Source organism: Nannospalax galili, unplaced genomic scaffold, assembly GCF_000622305.1.
Source record: "Nannospalax galili isolate Female #2095 unplaced genomic scaffold, S.galili_v1.0 scaffold772, whole genome shotgun sequence".
In the NCBI taxonomy this organism is placed as follows: Eukaryota; Metazoa; Chordata; class Mammalia; order Rodentia; family Spalacidae; genus Nannospalax; species Nannospalax galili.
This window is the reverse complement of record NW_008332097.1, coordinates 1,581,709-1,606,346: the sequence shown is the minus strand read 5'-3', so window position 1 is coordinate 1,606,346 and position 24,638 is coordinate 1,581,709. Positions and strand designations below refer to the sequence as shown.

The 24,638-nt window shown below is 43.7% G+C and overlaps 2 protein-coding genes across 2 annotated transcripts in view; one reads left to right on the top strand and one right to left on the bottom strand.

Annotated features, from left to right (window-relative positions):
* The window catches only part of Phox2b (paired like homeobox 2B), a 2,822-nt gene extending 280 nt beyond the window's left edge, over positions 1-2,542 (bottom strand). The window contains 3 exon segments of the mRNA XM_029560681.1: positions 1-258; positions 1,304-1,491; positions 2,302-2,542. Of these exon segments, the coding sequence (XP_029416541.1) occupies positions 1-258; positions 1,304-1,491; positions 2,302-2,542 (687 nt within the window).
* A 2,975-nt stretch (positions 2,543-5,517) lies between these two features.
* The window catches only part of LOC103729246 (60S ribosomal protein L30-like), a 134,257-nt gene continuing 115,136 nt past the window's right edge, over positions 5,518-24,638 (top strand). The window contains exon 1 of the mRNA XM_008827244.1: positions 5,518-5,756. Within this exon, the coding sequence (XP_008825466.1) occupies positions 5,518-5,756 (239 nt within the window). The remainder of the gene's footprint in view (positions 5,757-24,638) is intronic.

Below are 24,638 nucleotides of genomic sequence, written 5' to 3'. Positions count from 1 at the left end.
CGGCCCCGCCGCCCCCGGAGCTCCCGCCGGGCTGGGCCCGCCGCCGCCGCCACCGCTAGCGCCGCAGCTGGGGGTAGGGTTGGGGTTGGGGCCCGGGCCCCCGGTGCTGTCGGGGTCGGTGCTCTTGGCCTCTTTGCTCTCGTCGTCCCGGGAGGAGTCGGACTTTTTGCCGGAGGAGCCGTTCTTGGCCGCGGCGGCTGCAGCCGCGGCTGCGCGCTCTTGCTTGCGGAATTTGGCGCGGCGGTTCTGGAACCACACCTGGCCCAAGAGGAGTGGTGATGAAACAGGCGAGGAGAAAAGGAAGAACAAAGCGGCGGTTAGGAACACCCAGTTCGTTTCAGATGGTTTTACACACACACACACGCACACACACACACACACACACACACACGCGCGCGCGCGCGCGCACACACACACACACACACGCACGCACGCATTCTCCGCCTTTGGCACCAAAGCGTGCTCCCAGCCCACCAAGTCTGCCCACCTTGCTGCTAGGGAGTCTTCTGAGAAACTTCTCAGGGTGTGAACATGATCAAAAAGTAACGTTTTCAGGGAGAAGTACAAAGGTCGCAGGTCCCAGGAAGGCTCTAAAACGAGTCTTTCTTTCGGTGTGCCCTGTTCCATTTGCCTCTTGAACAACCCCCAAGCTCGCCATCTCCTCCTGGGCCTCTCAAGTCTAAAGTTAAGCTCTAATGGACAGAGGGAGGGCGCCTCCGGATTCCGAGGCTGCAGCTCATCCTTGGCCTTTGCCTGGAGGAGCCTCCCGTGGTGTGCACCGTCCTTCTGGGCAGGTTCACTCCGTAGAGAGAGCACGTTTGTTCCCATCAGGTTAGACTAAGATGCGGTTTCTGATTCTGATGGAGTAATAGCCCCCTTGCAAATGTGATGCAAGTCCTATTTTCTAGAAGAGTACACCTTACACCGCGGTGCTAAGCTTTTCAAAGCGCTTGACTTAGGAGTCATTTGACAACCAAATGATTACAATGGTGTTGATGGTGGTAACTATGAAGATACGTGACAAAGCCTGCACTTTTTCTTCCACTAGGCACGTCTTCTCAAAAACGCCTTGCTCTTTCAAGTTCCAAGACTGAATACTTTGCAGCTCTGAATAAATTCCTAGAGCGCCCGCCCTAAGCCTTCCTCGCTCAGCCACTCGAAGTCCGACCTGTCTGACCCACCCTGGGTCCCCGAGCCCTTGCTACGCGAGGCCGGGGGACTTGGAACTTGAAACGGCAGCACCCACCCCTCACCCTCACCCCTGCGGCACTCGGAGCAGGGTCAGTCTCCGAGGCGCGGGTACCTGGACTCGGGCCTCGGTGAGGTCGATCTTCAGGGCTAACTCCTCCCGAGTGTAGATGTCCGGGTAGTGCGTCTCAGCAAAGACCCTCTCCAGCTCTTTGAGCTGCGCACTGGTGAAAGTGGTGCGGATGCGCCGCTGCTTGCGTTTCTCGTTGAGGCCGCCGTGGTCAGTGAAGAGTTTGTAGGGAACTAGAGGGTGACAGAGGAGACAAGAGTGAGCGGGCTGCCGAGCAAGAATGTGGGGACCAAGGGTCCTGTAGCTCGGGAACCGCTGCCGACTCCGTCGTGAAGGGAGCTTAGTCGAAGGGACCTGCCGAGAAAATCCAGCAAATTAGTAATATACAGAAACACGGGTGCGGATTTCCGACTTTTCGGGATCCTTGTGGCCCAAGTGCCTTTGGGTGGATTGAAATAGGCACATTGGAGACCTCTTGAGGCCCGGAACTGGAGAGAGTGCTCTCGGCAGGAAAAGAGTCTAAAAACATCACTTGGAGTATCAGGAAGCCAAACACGAAGTTTCCACTCACTTGCACGGTTGCAACTTTTCAATTCTCAGAAGTTGACGACGCCCAAAAGTTGGGGGATAGTGCTGCAAAAAAATAATAAATTAAAGAAATGATCATAAAAATGACCGGCCAAAGAGGTGTGAGCCGCTGTCGGTTCCTAAAAAAAGAGACACTACCAGTAATGAGCTTTACTCTTTGTTATTTAATTATTTTCTAAGCTTTACGTCTCATCGCAAAGTAAATAAATTATGCCTATCATTTTGGCAGCTTAAGATAATTTTGTTGGCGGTTCGGGTGTGACTAGGATAGTGTAACCCTGTAAGTGAATTACCCCTCCCTGCAATCGCTTCTAACGTGATAAATTCTTTCATTTGTGTAAGCAAATTTCGTTTGGTAAATACTAAACACATTTCCATTTTCAAATGCAATCAAGGCTTTCCTATATACGAGCAGAAAGGCGGCTTCTTCGGCTGAGAGAGCTGGCGGTCCTTACCTGCGGCGTACGGACTGCTCTGGTGGTCCCTGAGGGTGCCAAGGCTGCAGGATCCCGGCGTGAGGGACGGGCAGCCGGACGTGGCCCCAAAAGTGGTCCTTATCGGGTTATACTGGAAGCCACTGGCCTGGCTGCAGGAACTGAAGTCAGCATAGGCTGATGCCAGGCTTGAAGTGTCCATCCCAGCCATACAGGACTCGTAGGCAGAGGAATTGAGGTAAGAATATTCCATTTTATACATTGAAAAGGTTCTGGATGGCTCAGCCAAGTGGAAAAATGAAATAAAAGATGGATGTGGAGAAGGTGGCTGGAGTGGGGAGATGTGCTCAGCTCAACGCCTGCCTCCAAACTGGCCTCCTTACTACCAGCAGAGCCTAGTTTTATGAAAAAGCCTCCTATGAGATGCCTTGTCTGAGGTCTCTAGAGCATATAGCCCTCATAATAAACTTGGCTCTTTCCACTTGGACAATAGCAAAGCGGTTGGTCTTATTGCTGGCGCTTTTTACATGACAATAACTCATCCGTCTATTGGGCTGGCACTGGGGAACTGAGCTGTCCAACCTCCCTATCATTGATTCCTGCATCTCTAATTAGAATTTAATACCACGCCATTACGCACTGAGCCCCTGATCCTCCCTTCTAACCAGCTCCCTGCCCTTTAATTCAATCACACTACTTGGAAATAATGAAAGTTGGGTGACGATTCTCCCTGATCCAATTTCCCCGAGCTTTTAAGCCTTTTTAACTGATCATATACCTTAGGCATAAATTGAGATAGTGTGTGTTTCCCCCTTCTTCGTCTTTTTTTTTTTTTTTTTCTCTTGGTTAGGGAGAAGAAACCTTGATGTCATAGAAAACCTGTTTTGTAAGAGTGTTACACGCTCAATTTAACAACAAGCCTACCCCCCGAAGTGCATGAAATGCTATAAAGGACTGGGACATTGGCAAGACTCAGGCATCCTTTAACACAGAGTAAGCGGACCAGGGAGGTTTATGCGAATGATAAGCAGATCTCTTTAAAATACACCTTATTGAAGGGGATGAAAAAACAGTTTCTTATCAATTGAATTTCTTCTCGAAGCTTAATGTATTTTCCAGAGACTAAGGTAGATAGCCACTTTAAAGAAATAAACAACCCAATAAAGCTCTTGAATGTAAAACATCTGGATTCTCCACTGACAGTTTCTTCGCCCTCCACTGCATCTGTCAGCATTGGTGGAGATTTGCATTGCTGGGGTGGGCTTGGAGCTTCCATGCGGTTCTTATTTCCTGGTTTTAATTACTCTGTACCTACCAAGCCCAAAAGGAAACGTACCCAAAGGGGTCTCCTCTTCCACCCTTCTCTCTCTCTCTCTCTCTCACCTTTTCACCATTTTTTCACAATTTCCAGACTTGGGGCTTCCCACAGAGGATTGCTGTCTGTTTGCCCTGTAGGTTTTACTACTTCACTAGCACAGCCCTTGCTACTTAAACAAACAAGGCAACAGGGAGGCTGGGCACCTTCCTTGTCAGATTCCTTGGGCTCTTGGGTACTGGCAAGGATGTGCAGACAAAGAAGCTAGGCATGATTTGTGGACCTCGGTGGCCCCATGATTTAAGCAGAGGGTAATTTTCATTTGGTTCGTTAGACTCTAGTAGAATAAGGGAAAATATTTCATTAAATCCTTCCTCTCGGTGGACAAGAGGGGGGAATGCTTAGTTGAATCGCCGTGTGGTGTAAACAAACCCTGGATATTTTATATGAATTAAATGTGTAGATAATTAGTTTTATTGCATTCATTACCCCCTTTATGTGCTCTGTAACAAGTCAGTAATTAAAGTAACAAACTCATAAAGTCTTTATAGGGGCATTTAGGCGTTCAGTGTTTGCCAAACTAAGTGGTTTAATTCGATGCTAGTGCCGGGGAGTGGATGGGCGCCCGCTCTCCACTGCCACCCTGTTTTATTGCGCACTAAACCGCTGCAGACGCCTTAATGGATTAAGCAAGGACAGCGGGCCCCCAGCCCTGTCTTTCTCGCCAGGGTGAGTTTCAGCGGTGTCTCGGGTGTTTGCGCATCCTCCGTATGCCAGAAGTCGAAGTTCCCGCAGTGGGATCCACGGAAGAACCTGGTGATAGTTTTATGAGCAAAGCTGATAGTTTTACTGCAGTTGTATGTTGTACAATGCGTATTTGATAAAGAAGGGCCCTTGGTGACCAATGTGCACGTTTTTGTGCACGGGGGCAAAATGAAAATAAATGCGAACAAGGTTTTACTGCGGCGGGAAACAAATTGCAACACTCTAAATGGTTTTTCTTTATGGTCACCAGACAAGAGGAGAAAAGGGACGCAAACATCTGTCTTCAGTCCCCTGAACCTAAAGGCCAGCAAAGACGGATGCGAATCCAAGGGTTATTACAGCGTGGATTTGTCTTTATTTATCGCTCTCATGAATATGAATCTGCATTTGGACCGGGAGGCGCCTGTACCCCACCCCCGGAATCCACATAGAATTTCCCTCACTCTTATTCTCCCACCCCTATCCTCTTAAGGGAGGTGGGGGATAGGTTGTCAAGAACAAAGCTGCAATTGTCCAAGTTCCTCTGCTCCCTAGGATTTAGGGGTGGAGGAGAAAAAGGAATTGTGCATCCTGGTTTTTCTGAACCAGACCTTGTAGGTTAGACCTGCACTCTGGGGATGAGGTACATAGACTAGGTTAACACCTGCTAGCCTGTTCCTCCGAAAGGGGGGTGAGCTGAGCTTCAAGCGCATTTCTCTGCGCGACAGATGCTTACAGAGTCTGGGAGAAAAGGGTTTAGGTTCCCAGGCCCAGGCAATTCACAGTGTGCCAGGCGCTCTCTTGGTACACCTGGGGTGTTGTGTGTCGTCCCCCACCCCGCCCGGTGCAGAGCGTGTGTTCACCAGAAGCTCCATCCGGTTCAGCTGCTTTGAACCGAGGGTCAGAGCCCTACACCCGATCTGAGCGTCAGACCATTCCAAGCTGTGTCCTCTGCAGCCTCTGGCGACCCTTAAGAAAACGCGAAGGAAGAAGGCGCATTCACGGCAACAGTTTTGGGTGATTTGGGGGTAAAGTGCGGAACTTTCAAGTTTTACGGTGCGAGGGGAAGTTCTGCGAAAGGGAGGGAGAGGAATCTGATGTGTAGTTCAGGGGAACTGTGTTGATTAGGCAGGCGCAACAAGGAGCCAGAGTTAGGAACCCTGGCGAGGGGTTGAGGGATGCCCTCGGAGGAGAGACGGCCCAGCCGAAGCCAGTGCAGGGCGCCAGCCCAGGGCTTGGCCCTCCCTGCCCTGCAGTCTGGCTCCGAGACCGCTTCTGGCTTCCAGCCGCCTCCACCCAGTCGCGCCAGCCATCTCCAAGTTGCCGGGCCTCTCCTGGGGACCGTCCGAGACCTCTCTCCAGACGCCCCCTGGTGCCCAGCTCACCCCGCCCGGGTGCTGGGCGTCTCCTCCTTTCTGTAAAAGCTAACCGCTCAGGGCTGGAATCGCACGGTCGGATGAGCAAATGCTCTTGACTTCATCTTTCCCTTTGTAGGCCTTGTAGGTTTATTTTGTTCGGTGACACTGTCCCTCCCCCCTAGCCCAGGCCGGTCGTTGTTCTGTCCGTCTTTTGTGGCCCAGGGTCCTGCTTCTGCTCAGAGATGAAAGGCGTGTGGGGCTGGGCCAGGCTGGAGCCTCAGCCCCAACGCCCTGTTTTGTTCCAGTTGTGCTTTCTACACGCGAGCTCGCCCCTAAAAGTTGTACCAAATGGTTAATTTAATTATTCCAACTATGGACCAACTGCTTCAGCAGCCTCCACCACGCGTCTGGGAGGAAAAAAGAAACCATCTATAAGAAATAATCTAATAAAAGTGAAGTGTAGAAAAACCCCTCCTGATTTTCAACCGGCACAAATAGAATTAGAGGTTCAGCATCCTTTCCCCAAACAGACCTTTTGTCCAGATCACAACTCCAGCCAACCAGCAGTGTGTACAGTGCCTGCTATTTGTTTTAATAGAGGCGGGTGGGAAGCGAGATGGATTGATAGATAAATGGCCACATGGAGAGATGGATGGTTTGATCCATCTTCCTCTGACTCCCCTGTCTTAATATGTGTACAAGGTTGACTTTTTTTCCCCTGCCGATTTTCTAAATCAATAATGGAAAGGCGATCCTATGTGGTAAAAGGGGGGAAAGGCTATTTAAAGCACAAGAAAGGGAAGAGATTACCAGCGCATATAAGAAAAAAATGTTTACATGCTAACAAATGAAAAAGGTTGAAAGTTTAAAAGAAACCTTTCTTCCCCTTTCTTTGCCATTCATAGGAGGGTTTCTTTTTCTTCTTTTTTTTCCTTGAAAGTCAGAAAGAATGTTAGAAGACAAGGAAACAAAAACAGCAAACAAAATGCCATTGTATTGTAGTAGCGATTCATGGGAAAATGCTTGTCAGCCCTCTCATGCCTCACTCCTAGGAGGCTGTTTTGAGACTGTTTTTACCGTAGGCAAGGCACAATAACATGAGCTTGAATAAAATATTACCAGTGAGAGTTTCAGAGGAATTTTCTTTTCGATTGTTTTATTTAGTGTTGCATCTGAATTGCCCCAGTGCTCAGTTAACCAACTGCCCTGTGGAAGATACAACTCCGAACCAGAGCCAGCATTCTCCCAGCCAGAGAACTAAAGGGCGATGTTTGTCCTTAACTCTCTCTAAATATTGCTTCAAGCAGCAAGTAAATAGAATTAGAGGTTTCTCACTCACCTGCACTAAGAAAATAATCTACACAGAATTTATTGGAACACCATTTTCCAAAACAGAAACATACCAGCCAGAGCACCTTCCAACCTGATGGTCCACCCCACCAAGAATTTTTGCCACATATTCCTTTCTCATAGTAACCAAAATTCACATGTTTCATAAAGGAACTTTTTCAGGTTTTGGTAACTAACCTCCTGGCACTGTGAAACTAACAATTACTGCCTTCTTGGCAATAGAATACTGCAAAGTAACATAGTGCTTGTGCCTGAGAAGATTCCAGTGACTGCTAGTCACCAGTGTTGGGATGTTGATAGTGATGGCGATGATACTGGCAGAGTCTTCTAGAATTGTGGACTGAGCACTGGCTTTGGAATTTAGATGGGGCTTAGATATGCATCTTTCCCATTGCATGCTTATAACGTATGTAGAAGGTGGTAACAAATAAGGGAGCAGGCTCTAGGGTATCAATGGGAGAAAAGTAAGCAATCAGGCAGAAACATTCCACACTTTAGGAATTTACTAGAACCATATATATTAGATAAGTTAATTATATGTTTCACCTTACATTATGATGGTATTTATACATGGTTAATATGATGCTTTATTCCTTATGTAGGTATTAAGTGTTAGAGGCGATGTCACGATAAAAGTCATTTATCCCTGGTTAGTTGGGTGGGCTTCGGTTGGAACTTTATGGACAACTTCTAGATGGTGTTTGTATGTCTGGATTAGCTTTGAAGTAACTCAAATGTAAGTGCAATACTTTATATTTGTGATGGGTTGCTGATCCCCATATCTGTTCTTTAAGGACCTCCCCATGGGAAGTCTGGTTCCCCTCCTTTCCCTCATGTCCCCCATACAAAGCCATAATTAGCAGAAGGGACTGCCTGTTACCTTTTGCTGGATTTTGGCTAATAGTAGTAACATCTGCTGGGCTGTTGGTTGGGGAGACACAGGGCATTTGATCAGAGTCACAGATGTAAAAGTGACATCTGCTTGTAACAAAGAAAGGAGAAACAAAATTAAATTAGGCAGGGAGCCTTTTCTGTCTAAACTGAAAAAAAGAAAAAAAACTGTTTGAAAAAGGACGGGGGTAGGGGAATCCTGAACTAACCATACTTGCAGAGTGCTAGTGGACAGGATCAAAATTTCCTGGGCCTGCAGCTGCCAGAAGAACCCAAGTTTTAATGTCCCAGATGGAGACAGCAGTGTTCTAAGACCCTGAAGGTATCTTCTCATGTGCCAAAGAAAACGATCAGACAGGTTTATTCTCAATCAAGCAATACCCCAACCTGTGTGAATACAGTTTGAGCTGAGCAACTATCTTCAGATTGAAGATAGGAGTTGGGTCAGGCCAAAGATTCTTGGGTCAGTAATGTCCCAGAATGTTTCTGGTGAGTTTGGGCAGAAATGGTGTTTTATTCAACAGCTGTATTAAAACTACTGTCTGGGCTGGAGAGATGGCTCAGCAGTTAAGAGCACTGGCTGCTCTTCCAGAAGACCCGGTTTCTATTCCCAGCACTCACATGGTAGCTAACAATCACCTGAAATTCCAGTTTCAAGAAATCTAATGCTATCTTCTGGCCTACTCAGGCACCACACACATGTGGTGCACTCACATACATGCATGTAAAACACTCATTTATATAAAATATAAATAAGCTCTGACTGCCAATTGCCGTATCTTCACTGAACTTGTTTGCCTAGAAGGTTGTGTTTGGCAGTTAAAATTGTCTACATGATACCTGAAGTAGGACTCACCTAGGAAGGGCATTCAGAGACAGTGGCTGGAACTTACTATGTAGACCAGGATGACCTTGATCTCACAGAGATCCATCTGCCTCTGCCTCCCAAGTGCTGGAATTAAAGGCATATGCCACCATTCCTGGAACATTCTGATAATTATATATAAATTAAGTTCCTAACAATAACAGAATCCATTGCACAGGATTTTCCTGCTTCTCTTCTTTTTGCAACAGATGGAGACTATTACAGAGTTCTACAACTAGCCACACACAGAGAATAAATGCCTGAGAGATGTCCATCCCTAAGTGACAATGGAATCTCTACAACCAGTGCTCATGGAACATAGTGGAGCATGGAGTAAAGAGAATAGCAATACATCTCTCAGCTCTCAATAGTGAAACTTCCTGACACAACAGAGGGCAATGAACACAGAAGACCACAACTGGCCGAAGTGTAGAGAATAAGAGATGGCAGAGTGTGTGTCCCTGGACAGGACTCCTATATTAAACCTCACCCACCCAGGTCTCAGGGACCATTGTGGAAGAGGGTAGAAAGTTTGCAAGAACCAGGGGTGGTACATGACCATAAGGAAACAGAGTCTCCCAGACTTCTTGGTACTCGTTTAAATGCACTTACAAGAATAATGGCATCATGCACAAGAGCCATGAAAACTCAACCAGACAAAAGCCCAGCATAGAACTGGGAAAATGGGCAGGCAGCTCCAACCTTAGCTGAGGAACTTTTGGCAGCTGATCACTGCAGGGTGAGGGAGAGTTGGTCTTCTTTAAGGGAGTGATACTAGATAGTCTGACACTGTTCCAGTGAATGAACTCACACCAAGGGACACCTGGGTATACAACTTGACTTTATAGGCCTTAACATATATGAAAGAATACATGAAATCCATTGGGGGGGTTGCTGTGGAGGGGTGCACATGGAAAGGGGGTCTAATTATGATTAAGATGTATGAAATGCACAAAAACTTAGTAAAAATATACATTAAAAACCCTTGCTTCTCAGTCTATAAACCAACCCATGTCTCATTCTTCCATTGCTCTTGCTGCTCAGAGGAGGAAGTTGTATCTAATCTCAAGCTTGCCTCTTCTCTGTGCTTTGGAGTCCGGTCCCTTCCACTGGCCTAGGGAGCCACCCAACTCTTCATCATTCTTGGGGCTTCAAACTCTTGTGCCTCTGGATGTTACTAAATAAGTTCAATTCAGACCCATATTAACAATTAGGCCCACTGCCTTCCTTGGCCACACCCAGTGGTGCTATTATTTTTCTCCCTATTACAGTCAAGCATCTTGAAGATGCCTTTTTTTCACTATATTTCTTAACTTCTCAATCATGCCATAGTTCCCTCCCATATGACTTTCATACCCCCATGCATTTAGACATTTCTTATTATAGTTATCAACTCTATTGAGGCTTTTCTAAGCTTAGACTTACTGAAGGCATGTTATCACGTAGGCTGTTTTTCAAATATTTATGTTTTTGCACACTTCTGGGCACCTAGTAGGATTCTTCTTTCCTTCCTTCTACAAGTAAGATACAGCTGTGTGCCTTGTTTTGGCAACGCCAATTAGATGTAAGTATAAGTGTGACTTCAAGGAAGTCAGAGGAAGCATCCAAGTCACCTCCTATCTCTTCTGCTCTTTTCTCACTGCAGTGGCGGTCACTTTGTCAGCCTTAGTTCTAGAGTGAGGCTGCCATGGAGAAGAGATTCCTGTAGACCCACAGGAAATATATAACTCCTTCGAGTGTCAGAGAATGTTCTGGAAGAGATGACCTGTATGATAACTGGGTACTACCAGCTGAGTAGGAATGAGTAAATAAAATGGTGATGAATTGGGAAAAAGATTCCAGGCACAAGAATCTGTGGTAGTCAAAGATTCCAAAAGCAAAGAGAACATGGAGCATTTGGGAATCTACACAAAGTTCAGTTTCATTTTCATTAGAACAGAAAACACATGTGGTAGGGTACACAGAAAAAAAGTTGTGATGAAACTCATGACAGGAGATTGGAATCCAGTCCTGCAGGACTGCGGAATGACAGACTGAGGGCAGTGTAGAGTTAAGGGAAAGAAGCTAGGGCAGCAGGGAAGTCAAGAGATACATTCAGGGCTGTGGTCCAATGATGGTTATGAAGCCAGGTCAAGAGCAGTGTAGGATAAAGAGACATGAGGGATTCAAAGTGTGTTAGAGAAACATGTCTCAGGAAAGGCCAGGTCCATAGTCCTGTCCAGTGCAGGAGTCCAGGGAGCCTGCAAAGATTCTCAAACCAAAATTCCCTCATCTACATGTGCAGGTAAGACCTTTACTCTGCCACTCCAGTCCAGGGAGCTCATGAACACACTTCCCGGGGCTTGCCAGCCTTGGACCATCATTTCCTCATGGCACCCACATTGATTAAGCAGTTACTATGTACTAGTAATCTAACCCTAGGTGTGAACACAGTTCAGTCTTGAATGATTTAGAGAGGGACCAAACCTAAGATCTGCAGGGGTAGGGGAGCCACTGAACTGAAAGTAGATCCCCATAGCACAGCATCAGAAAGTTTGGCATTGAATCTGAGGGTGTAGAACCCACACTGGACTGGCCGTTGGACTGACCTATTGCTGATCAATCTAGGCAAAGACCTTTGTTGCCTCAAGGATTGAGATAAGACTTTGCAAGAACCCTTCCTAATGACTGTGAACTGATTTTGTGGAAGATGTGTCTGAGATCCTCTTGTAAATATATTTTCTATGAAAGAAAGAGCCTAAGGAGCTGTGTGGACAGTTTGAAACCAAAGGATTCTGCCCCTCTATGCTTCAAAGGATTTTGTGTGTTGTTTTTCCAAGCATATTTTCATATGAGGATACCAAGAGCTTAATGGCACAGGTAAGAAATCCTACGGTGACAGAAGGAACTTCTAGAAAAATTTCTAGTGTTCCTTTCTTCCCTGTGCTGTTACTGTTCCATCATACCACTATTCCTTTATTCCCTGAACCCATCAGAGAAGCTTGCCTTGCTCCTGGTCCTCTAGGACTCTATGCTGCAGCCATCGCACCTGGATTAGTTCCAGTAACAAGGCCTGCATCTTCAGTCAGCCCCAGGAGCCCACTGAGAGGCATTGAGGGAAAATTGGTGCTGGCTACTGTCTTCAACTGCTCAGCCTGAAAGACATATATAGATATAGATAGATATAGATATAGATATAGGTATAGATAGATAGATAGATAGATATAGATATAGATATAGATGATATAGATATAGATAAAGATATAGATATAGATATAGATATGAATAGAATTTGAAAATGTCTAAAAATATTTTCCTTTCTTGGTTTTCAAAAGATCCTGTTGTTATGGTTTGTTCATATCATTGTGTTGTATTTAGGAAGTTTGTGGGGTTTGCCAGTAATGCACTGCAACATCATGCATTTTAATGTGAATTTCAGCTGATTCAGAATTTAGAGGCAAATGCAGTCCAGTACTCGGGGACCGGTACCACGTGTCCTAGACCTCAGGAGCCAGAGACAATAAAATGGTTACAGCATGCATGTTTGGAATATTTCCCCTGTTAGATGTAATGGGAATATTCATTTTTCTGTTTAAATGCATATTTCTTTCCTCCTCTTGTTTGTTTACCATGATGAGTTAAACAGCAGCCTGGAGAATTACAGGGTGAAGATTCTGATCATAAACTCCCTGCAAGGACCTTTGCTTATTCATAAAGCTTTTACCATTTGAGATTGGGCTTGAAGAAAAATAATGGGAAAAGAGATTTTAAAAGAAGAGACAGGAAGGCTGCCCAAGGAAAGTCAGGCATGATTGCAGATAAAACAGTCTGACAAATCACCCCAAGAGACCACAGAGCAGAACCCGCCAGCTCTAACCCAAACCCCAGGGAAATCTCTTGAGTACACAGTATTACCAGTTGTGAGGTGAGCCACAAAACTCTCAGATGGCCCAGGCTGGGGCCAGACCTGTGCTTCCAGAGACAGGGCTGAGGCCACACTGGGTCTCCCGGACTGGTCTTGGCCAGGCCCATATTCATGACACAGGGTTCTCAAGTAATCACTATGAAGTAGTAGTTTTCTTATCATATGTTGAAATTTTCTTATATCTCAGGATCCCTTTAAGCTGTCCATACCTTCCTGTGCTTGAACATCAGGCAGCTAAAATGCCACAGGAGAGGTTGAGGATGGCCCTTGGGGGTTAATCAGGTCACAACAGGCCACACCCAACAAGAGAAGACGTGTGATATAACCTGAGCTGGCTCTGGCTTTCTTCACTTTAAAAATTAAAAATATTTTATTTCATATGTATAAGTACACAGATGTTATGCACCTTGTGCATGCAATGCCCACAGAGATCAGAAGAGGGTGTTAGATCCCCTGGAAATGGAGTTATGGATGGTTGTTAGCCACCATGTGGGTGCTGGGAACCAAACCCAGGTCCTCTGCAAGAGCAGCCAGTGCTCTTAACTGCTGAGCCATCTCTTCAGCTCCCTCCTGCCTTCTAATTCCTATTTTTATTCTTCCTTTTCTTATTTCAAAGTAATAAATATCTGCTATCTGCTATAAAAAGTGTTATTGCAAGTATAAGACAAGTTGAAGAGAATAAAAGGCAAATACTCTATCTTTCTACATATCTTTTCAATCTTCTTTCCATATGTAAATATACATTTTTACAAAATGAAATATAGGGGCTAGAGAGATGGCTCAGTGACCAAGAGCACTGGCTGCTCTTGCAGAAGACCCAAGTTCAGTTCCCAGTATCTACATGGTAGCTCATAACTGTTCATAAATCCAGTTCCAGGGACTCCTCTTCTGTCTCTGTGGGCACTGCACCCATACAGTCACTTATAAACATGCATGCAAAAGACTCATACATGTAAAATATTAATTTATTCATTAAATATATTTAAAACAGTATTCTGAGTACCCTTTTGACTAAGTGTCTCTGTACATGCATGAGCTTAGGATTCATGGCTAACATGGGATCTCCTTGGTCACAAGACTGCATGTATTTTGAAAGGCTCTGAACACATCACCCACTTGCAGGAAAGTGGCCTTCTCTGTACTTGCAGAACAGAGCATGAGCACATCCATGTCCCATGCTCACCAACACTGCATAGAATCACCAAAATTGTGGCACATCCTCTGTCTACTGTGATACCATAAATGAGCAAAAGAATTCTTCAGAAAAAAAGGTTGCCAAGGAAACCAACAGCCCCCACATAAAAGAGGAAAGGCAGAATAAGTAATTCTAAATTTTAACAGCAACCTGTAAAAATGGCAAGACTTAAGATTCTAACAGTGGGTGCTAGAGAGATGGTTCAGTGGGTAAAAGCACTGGCTGCTCTTGGAGAGGATCTGGGATTGATTCCCAGTACCCACATGGTGGCTAACAATTGTCTTTAACTCTAGTTCCAGGGCAATTCAACACCTTCTTCAGACTTCCACAGGCACTGCATGACACGAGTGCACTTGCAACATGCAGGCAATTCACTCATATGCTAAAATAAAAATTATAAAAAAGGGGACGGAGAGATGGTTCAGTGGTTAAGAGCACTAGCTGTTCTTGCAGAAGACCTGGGTTCGAATCCCAGAACCCACATGGTGGCTAACAACCATCTGGAACTCCAGTTCCAGGGGGGTCTGATGCCCTCTTCTGTCCTCTATGGGCACTGCACAACACAGGTGCACTTGGATACATGCAAGCAATACACTCATACACATAAAATAAAAATAAAGCAAAAAAATTTTTTTAACTCTAACATTAACAATAGGACCTCTTTAGGTTTGGAGCCAGATAATAAAAGGGATAAATTCTATCTGGGATTGTTTTTTTCAACATTGGGAAATGACGAAGAAGACAGAATAAAACTCTTATTTTGATTCTGTCTTTTCTGTCAAAGAGAATAAGCTTCAGCAGGGAAAGATTAGTGTGAACACCAGAGACAGGGACCAGAGCCCACCTGACCATACAGGTGAAGACCTGAGTTTAACACCCAGAACCTATTAAGAAAAACCAAAAGTCACTGTGCAGTGATGCGTTATAATCCCAGCAGTGAGGAGGTGGAGCTAGGTGGATCCTCAGGGCTGGCTGGTTGGCTGAGCTAGCTTTGGCAAGCTTCAGATCAGTGAGAGACCCTGCCTAAAAAAATAAAATACAATAAATCAAAAATCAAGGTAGACAACTCCTAAGGAACAAAACCAGAGGTTGTCCTCTGTCCTCTACCTACATATATGCACACATGCAAGCACTCCCCCCGACACACACACCTATGGGATTGAAGCAGGAATGAAAAGGCTGTTCTTCTGGTAAACAGATTTTCAGAAGGAAAGGAAGGTGAGTTCTGAAAACAATGGGGACTGCTGTAACGGTTCCACACAAATTTGTAAATTGAAAACAAAAAGATCATGGAAAATGTGCATCTCTACAAAGGACCAAGAACAACCTAAAGGAGGCATCAGGAACCTCTCACCCAGCTATCGATTCATCTCAAGTCTCATTACACACACACACACACACACACACACACACACACACACACACACAGAACTAGGTTGTTTAGTGGGAAATTTAATTCCTTCCTTAGCTAGCTCAATGTCTCTCCATATATGTGTGTGTGTGTGTGTGTGTGTGTGTGTGTGTGTGTGTGTGTGTAAAAAATAACATGATCACAGTACCATTTTCACACCAAAAAAAATACTAACATCTTCATCTTCTCAATAGTGTTCATTTTTCCCTGATTGGTTCACAAGCCGCTTTTTTGTTTTGTTTTGTTTTAGTTGATTTGTTTGATTCAGAATCCACAGTTGGTACATGCATTGTGCTTGGGTTTTGCTGCTCTTCCATATCTTTTTTTTTTTTTTTTTTTTTTTTTTTTGTGACAGGGCCTCACTGCAGGTATAGGTTCCAGCTGGCCTGGAACTCTCTGTGTAGACCATCCCAGGCTAGACTTGGTATCACAGAACTCTGCCTTCCTCTGCCTCCTGAGTGCTAGAATTAAAGGCGTGCATCACTATGCTCTGAAAGTATCTTTTTAAAAATTATTTATTTAATAACCACATTATTAGAAGAAGCATTTCATTCCAGTCTCTTCCTTTTCCTCTTTACAACTTATATGATAATAATTAGTAGTAATTGCTATTAATAATAATGGTCTTTTCTCCATGCTATTATAATGCTGAAGCTCAAACATAGGACCTCGTGCCTGCTAACAAAGTGCTCTACCACTGAGGCACCTCTTCAGTCATTATGAATAATCTGAGAAGAAAATCAATCACATGCTATACATGTAGATCTGACTGAGGGGTCCCCATGGGGCTGTTTCATGCTAAATTTTATGTATTTCCTGTAACCTGGTAGCTGGCTGTAGAGGCTTGATCACATACATACATGTTCAAGTTTTCAGCTTCATACCTCGAAGGTGGCACTGTGTTCTTCCTACTGTACCGCATTGGAAGGCTGGTTGTCCTTTATGATGCCAGGTTTGCTCTGTGAAGCTTGAGTATTCCCAGCTGGAACTATTCCTACTAAAGTTCCCCCTCCCTTTGAACCTAAGGAGTTTAGGAGCCATTAGTTATCATGGTCTGGATTGCATACTTTATTTATTGAGAAGACAATAAATAAATCAGCTAGAATGCTGCTATAAGGGAAAGCTGTGCCTTGTTGGATGTGGTGGTGAACTCCTGTAATCCCTGCACTGATGAGTTGAGGCAGGAGGATCATGAGTTCAGGTCAACCTGGGATACGTGGTCATGGTAAACGATCTCAAAGGAAAGTAAGAGGGGAAGGAGGGAAAGATTGGAGGGAGATAAGGAAGAGGGAGGGAGGGATGGAGAGAGGGAGGGCGGGAGGAGAAAAAAAGTGTATCAAAGTGGTGGTAGGCATGGAAGGCAGGGTAAATGGTGAATCCTTTGCCTTTGTTTACCACTTTTCAGAAAGCTGAGATTTTTCTCTGGCACAATGCAAAGATCATCAGTGAGATTTTTTATTTTCTTACAGCATTATGTACTCATAGATCCAGACACATTTTACATTTCTTTCATTGCAGTGGCATTCTCTCTCTCTCTCTCTCTCTCTCTCTCTCTCTCTCTGGTGTATGTGTGTATGTGTTCATATAGGGGTATATGGAAGCCAGAAGTAGACCTCAGGTATCTCCTTCAGTTGTTCTCCCCCTTATTTTTTGAGGCAGGGGCTCCCACTGAACCCATAGTTCACCAATTGGCTAGACACCTGGCCAGTGAGCTCCAGGAATCCACCTATCTCTGTGTCCCCCTAGCACTGGGGCTTTAAATGCTCATGGATCGATGCACTCAACTTTTTATGTGGGTGCTAGGGATCTGAACTCAGGTCCTCAGGTCCTCCTTTAGTCAGTACTTTACTGACTAAACCATCTCCCTACACCTGCAGTGGCATTCTTGATGCTCAAATTGTCCTTAATGCTCAAGTTATCCTAGCTCTGGCCAGTGGGAACTCTTCCCAGCTTCTGATTCTCTTGACAGGTCCCCAATGGTTTCCCATAGCTTCCATTTCAATTGGAGTAACAGAATAGTTCAGCCTTATCTTTCCCACCTTTGCATACACCTGGCAACAGCCACTTTGCCAAGGAACCCTGGTCTTTCTTATTGGGAATTAGCATTTAGAGGCCATGCTCGGTGTTGCACTGGATTTGGAATAAGTGATTTATGAGTATGTTGGGGAAAAAATGACTATCAGTAGGCGCCAGGATCTAGTTGAACCAAAGTCATCAAATATGCATTAAATAATTCATAGCTAATTCAAAATGAAGCCAAAGAAAATAGATATAAATAGCCTGGGATATGATGTATTCACAGCTTTGGGAAAATATATACAAAGAAATATACCTGGAGTGGAGGAGCAAATCTTCATCAAGGGGGCAGCATGTGAGAAATAGAAGTAGACAAGTGAGGTGGGGTGCAGGAAGATCCTGGACAGGGCAAAGAACACAAACAAAATCTGAGAGTCTTCAAAGTGCACACACAGCATGCTTGAAGAGTCGGATTTGTCTCATTTCCTTTGACAGGGTTAGTGGATTTAGAAAGCGGCCAAGTGCAGCAGACATAATGTATCTGGACTTCAATGGAGCATTCGTCCAGGCCTGTCGTGATATCATTGTGGACAACATGGAGAAATATGGACTAAACAATAGTACCATTAGATGAATTAACAAGAGTTAGGTGAATGAATGAACCCAAAAGATGCTGATTAGTAGATTGATGTTAGCATACAGGATGGTCTCCAGTGAAGTGATAGAGGCCTCGGCTGGCTGAACCTTATTCAACAATCTATGTAAAAGTCTAGAACAAATACTTAACAAATGTGCTGATTATATGGAGCTAAGTGACATAATAAGAAGTTTTGGTGACAGAGTTTAGATTCAAATAGATATTGGCAGGTTGAATTTATTGAGATAAAATTTCTGGAGATGAATGTAAATTCCAGAGCTGAGTTAAAAACTAAGCACACAAGCGCTTACAGACACCCAAATGGCCTGGATAAAGTCTGGTTAGCAGAGTCCACAAAAAAGACCAAGACTTTCAAGATGCATAATGTATTTTTATTTATACATTTATTTATTTTGGTGTTGGGGATTGAACTCAGGACCTCACTGTTGCTGGGCAAGGGCTCTACCACTGATCTAAATCCCCATCCCCTCTGTGGTACATTATTAATGTGTATGAATAATAGCAAAAGGTACAGAATGTTGTTGTGGAGGTGTACTGGTCAATAGTGGGTTTCTCAGACCAACCATGGAAAATACTTTTAAATCAGTTAATAAGATGGACTACAGGAGAACACCCTGATAAGGAATTGTTTTATTATAATAGAGTCAAAACCTGGCATCAAGGAAGTCCCAGGGATGGAATTGTACAACAGCCTTAGAACCTCTATATAAAAGTTGAGTAAATCTTTTCCAGTAATACCATCAAGCAACCAGCATGCAACCAGAAGGCCATGGAGTAGAAGTCAGTGGAAAATAGATCTCCATTGGAGAACTTTTTAGAGCTTTTCTGGGGGAAAGCAGGCCACATTCAGAGCAAGCCTACAATCTCCAGCATGAGCAACTAACCAGCAATGCTGCTGAAGAGAACTGAGCATCTTAAGCAGAAATTAGGTTCTCTCCTGTATCTAATGTTCCATCAGGGTGGCCTCTTCTCAGCTGCCTTTCAATCTTCCTTTTCAATCTCTGAACTATCCACTCTCCTCAGGGGTGCATAGGGCCTCCTACAATGTTCTTTATTCCCAGAAGGGAGGCCCCATGCTTTCTCCCCTTTCTTTCTTTCTTTCTTTCTTTCTTTCTTTCTTTCTTTCTTTCTTTCTTTCTCTTTCTTTCTTTCTTTTTTATTTTTCATTTTTTATGTGTATGCATGTATTGCCTGCATATAGGTAAGTGCACCCATGTCATACAATGCCCACAAAAGTCAAAAGAGGCTGTCAGGTCCCCTGGGACTGGAGTTACAGATGGACAGTTGTTAGCTGCCATGTGGATGCTGGGATTCGAACCCAGGTCTTCTGCAAGAACAACCAGTGTTCTTAACCACTGAGCCATCTCTCCAGCCCCTCTTCCCTTCTTTCTATCATCTTCTTATACACAATTGTCAAAGTTGTCCTGTGTACTAAAAACCAGGAAGGCTGAATTACAGATTCAGTTCTTCCAAGGCAGAGTACCTGAGCATCCCGGATACTGTGGTGAGATGGTCCTAAATTCTTTGATGTTCCTCTGGCTAATAGAAGGGGTCCAACTTTCCTCCCCTTGAATGTGGTGTGACTTGCTTGACTCTTACAATGTGGTGGAAGCAATGGGACTTCTAAATCGAGGTCATTAGAAGGCTTGTTTTCACAGAGGCTCACTGTGAAGACTCTTACAATGTGGTGGAAGCAATGGGACTTCTAAATCGAGGTCATTAGAAAGCTTGGTGTTTTCACAGAGGCTCACTGTGAAAAAGCCTTGGGAGCTGTGCGGGAAGACCCTGAGGGGAAGTCAGATATAGAATGCATGTTGGGTGGGCAAGACATCTCAGCCACCCTAGCTGAAACCCCAAGCATATGGAGCAGAGCAAGGTCAGCTCAAACTCTGTATCTGAAGGCAAAATGAATCATCATTATATTTTTCAACCACTACATTTTGCAGTAGTTTATAGCACAGACTATCAGGTAAGCTGTCTGACTTCACTGGAGATCAGTTTTCAACCTATAAATGAGGTGAAGGAACCCAATCTTTTCCAAGATTTCCTTTGTTGTGTTAACTTTAGCTGGTGAGACAGCAGCAGATGTTGCTTCACTCCAGAGAATGCACCAACAACAGACCAAAATAATGATTCTCCCCAAGTCTAGCTTGGTGCCCCAATGAGTTTATTGGGCATACTTACAGGAACATGGATGAGGTGTTACTTACAGGACCATAGGTGACCCCTAAAGAACTACATCACCAAAAGTTTCATCCCAGAATGTGTGACTTCACATAGATGGAGTCCCCTTCATTTAAGCTTCCTCTTCATATACACTAGTGCTGGAGACCACATGCAGCAAGGGCCGAATTACATCAAGTCGGCCTACATGTGCAGGAGGTGGTGGCTGGGATCCCAGGGAAGGATCTAACTACAATCCCCATTCGTCCTTCTGTGAGGGAACAGTCTGTCAGCTTCTCTGATTGATGGCGATGGTTGTTTATGTTGGGAGGAAAGCATTCAACACCCTTCCATTCTGATGGTCTCTGCAATAAACATTTGTGGTTCTTTCCTTTCCACATTTGAGGCCCCCAAAGAACTTTTGTTTATGAAGGTTATATCTACTGATACTTGCTCTGTTAGAAATAAAAACTGGGAAAAAACTTACAATATTTACTTAGCACTTTATTTAAAAATAGCAACAAAACTCAGGAAAATGTTGACCCAATTAACATACTTAGATGAAAATAAGATTTTCCAAAACAACAAAAAAATCATTAAAATAATGTCATTGTTTTGCATTTTGCCAATTTCTTTACTATTTGGTCTAATAAAAAGACTGCTATATTTTCACATCTGCTTCAACACTCAAATTATTACAATCTCACATATTAAGTAATTTTTAGAAAATTTCACTGTATATGCAAGAGAGAAGAAGAGTGAGCAAGGTAGACATGGATTATTATTACTATTATGAAAATAATTACAACTTTGTTAGCATATCCTCTTCCCCTATCTCCGAGATGTTAGGGACTTCTCAAGGTCCTCAAGCCATGCTTTGACAACCAGCATTCTAAGGAAATGCTAAGGGAAATTGATCTATATTTGTGTATTTGTAGCTGGGAAAGATAAACAGGTTGAAAGTTCTAGAGGAATTTATATTTCAACAAGCACGAAGCTCAGAATGCATGCCTTTTATTTGGTTGATGCTCCTGTGCTGCTATGATCACAGCTGGGCTAGTCTGTCCTCCACTGAGTCCAGGGTCACAAGACGAATCCATCAGGCTCAGGAAGAGAGCAGAATAAACATGCTCAGGTCATCCACATAGCAGAGGATGACCTTGAAGTTCTGATCTGCCTACCTCCACCTCCCCGGTGCTGGGAACGTAGCTTTGCTTCACCACACCCAGTTTTTATATGGCGGTAGGGATTGAACCCAGGACTTGGTGCATGCTGGACAGGCACTCTACCAACAGAACCCCAGCCCCAGCCTTCTTTCTCCTTTTTATTTATTTGTATTTATCTTGGAGGTTCTGGGGATCACTAAACACATGCTCCACCACTGAGTGATACCCATGTCCCAGGTCTTTCACCTTAAAATACATTCTTGTCTGCTGGACAGAGAAGAGTTTAAGAAGTAATTAGCAAACAACTTGAGATTCCTAACTCTCATTGCCCCTACTTTCAGCAATTAGATGTAGTTCTTCATCATATTTTAAACTATGCTAGGAGACTATTGTATGCTTGTTTATTTTAATTAAATCATTGAAAATCAGAAATGATATCATATCTAGACTTTCCTAGCAATGTAGAGATTTCCCAGAACTTCTAGCTGCAGACTTTTTTTGTAATCGCATTGTGCTAATCAACTAAAATGGCCCAGTAAAAATGTTAATAAATAAACACAGTCATAATTACAATCCTAGACATGCCCCATTGCCAAAGACTTCAAGAACTCATTGAATCCATCCCTCTGCCTCCAGGCCTGCTTGCTCTTCCAATCAGTTCTTGACAGAAGCAATGTCAGGAATGGCCTGCAGTGGGTCTCTTTATACTACCCCCCATAAAAATAGATAATAATGAGTTCAAAGTATTTTAGAAAACAGTAAAGAAGACTTAGATATTGTAAATTTGGTTTAAAAGAAGATTTAACCCACCAAATGATCCTTTATTTTTTTTCTGAAAATGAAACTGCACATATATTTTACTAAATATATGCAAACTTACTAAATCTATCCATATCGGATATGATTCTAGATCCTGATGACTAGGTAACAGGATTTTACTTATTTATTTGTTTATTTGCTTACTTTTTTGAGACAGAGTCTTGCTATGTAACCGAGGTCAGCCTGGAATTCACTATGTAGTCCATTCTAGCCTCAAACCCACAATCCTCCAGCTCTAACTGCCCCAGTGCTAAGATTACAAGCATACACTGCCACACCCAGCTGAGGATTTTATTTAACTTTATTTTGGTTACAACCAAAATTTAATGAATTATTCACTGGGAATTTTTCATCTAGTTATACTAGAAGTTAAATATGTTTTGAATATTTAAAGGCTTTAGGGTTTGCAAGCTATATAGATCTTAACAGTTAATACTTATCTGGGGAATGATAAGAATTATCAAAGAGTTGTATCAGATGGAAGTGTCCATTTTGTTACCTTTAAGACAAAAGGGTTTCTGAGACAAAATCAAAAGACAACATGCTGGATGATAGCTTTTTGCTTGGGCGCTATAAGATTTTCTACAAAGGTAGTTCCAGAGTTATAAGGGATACCCCCCAAGATAAGGCAATCTTCTGGGGAAACTATGGCTATGGATAATAAAAACATTTGCTTAGAAATGCTTGTGGCTCTTGGGTCAGAGCTTAGCAGTATAGCCTATGAAAGAGTGATTATTCTCCGGGTGGCAGGGCATCTGGGGACATGGACGATGCTTCATTTCTCCCGGTGCTATTCACGGAGCCAGAGCAGGAGTCCTTCCAACACTGAGTTCTGTCCATTGCACAGGCATTTACAGCTGGGCCTCTCTAGAGCTGGCCTAAAGGTTAATTAAATACAACCCCACTTGCATAATTACTAAACTTTCCTATTTGAAAAATATGTCAGCAAAAATTATCTCCCTCCCCACTCCAAATAGCTCCTCCAGGGCTGAGGATTTTTGTTCTGAAGAAAATTCCTTCCTTGAGTTTGAATTTAAAGAAGAGCGTATCAGCTGGTACTTAGCTGAGACAGAGATCTCCCTCTCAAATCCCTTGGCAAGTGGATTCTGGATTGATGGCTGGTGATGCCTGGGAATATGGTAGGTGGAGTTTGGAAGTAGTTGAGGAATGCTTAGATATGGCACCAAACACATGATGTATTAAAAAGTTTATTTAGCTGGGCATGATGGCACACATCTTTAATGTCAGAACTCAGAAGGCAGGGGCAGATGGATCTCTGTGAGATCAAGTGAGCCTGGTCTAGTGAGTTCCAGGCCAGCTGGGGCTACAGGGAGCTCTCCTCTCAAAACACAAAACGTTGATAAATTGGGGCTAGGGAGACAGCTCAGTGGGCAGAGTACCTGCTATGCAAGCATGAGGGCCTTAATTTGGATCCTCAGCACCACATAAAAAGCCTAGGTGTGGTGGCGTACACCTTAGTCCTATCACCGGAGGGCAGAGACAGGTGGATCTGAGTGTTCGCTGGTTAATCAATCTAGCTGAAATGGCAAGGCCCAGGTTCAGTGAGAAACTCTGTCACAAAAAACAAGGTGGAGAGCAAAGTAAGAGAAAAACACGCAACATCAACCTCTGGCCTCGACACATGACTGACTAGGTGAACTCACACACATGTACATGTACATGTACACATACACAGACACACACAAACGCACACACAACTCTTGCAGATCTTGTTAAAAGGATGACAAAACAAAGCACAGATAAAGAGGACATATTTGTAAACAAAATATCTTGTCAATATCCTGTAATAGAGAACTCTCACCTAATAATATGAAAATAAAAATCAATTAGTAAGTAGGAAAGGACATTTCATTAGAGAGGAGACACAGCAGAAAAATAAACACATTAACAAGTGTTCAACATCATTAGTCATTAAGGAAATTAATTAGAAATATAATAAGATATCTCTATATACCTATTTGAACAGCTAAAAATTTTTTCTTTAGGTCTATATGGTGTGCACATATGTATTCACATGTATTCCTATGGGGGTGTACATGTGTGTGCAGGTGTACGAACATGTACATATGTGTGTGAACACCACAGGTTGACAGCAGGTGTCTTCTCCCATCGTTCTCCACCTTGTGTACTGAAGAAGGGCCTCTTGCTGAACCAGGAGCTCATTGATTTGGCTAGTCTGTCTAGTCAGCTTGCTCAGGGACCTCTGTCTCTGCCTCCTGGGTGCTGGGATTACAGGTGGGTTTCCATGCCCGCCTTGCATTTATATGGGAACCAGGTATCTGAACTCACTTTCTTGCCCTTGCACAACAAGCACTTTTACAAGCTATCTCCCAGCCCCCCAACTTATTTTATTATTATTATATATATTTATTTTTTAGAAGAAGCATTTTGTTACAGCTTTAACATACTCAATAACAGTTTCCAGAGCAAAGATACATCTCTTTCAAAAGTGGCTATAAAATTTTTAGGTTCTGATCTTCCT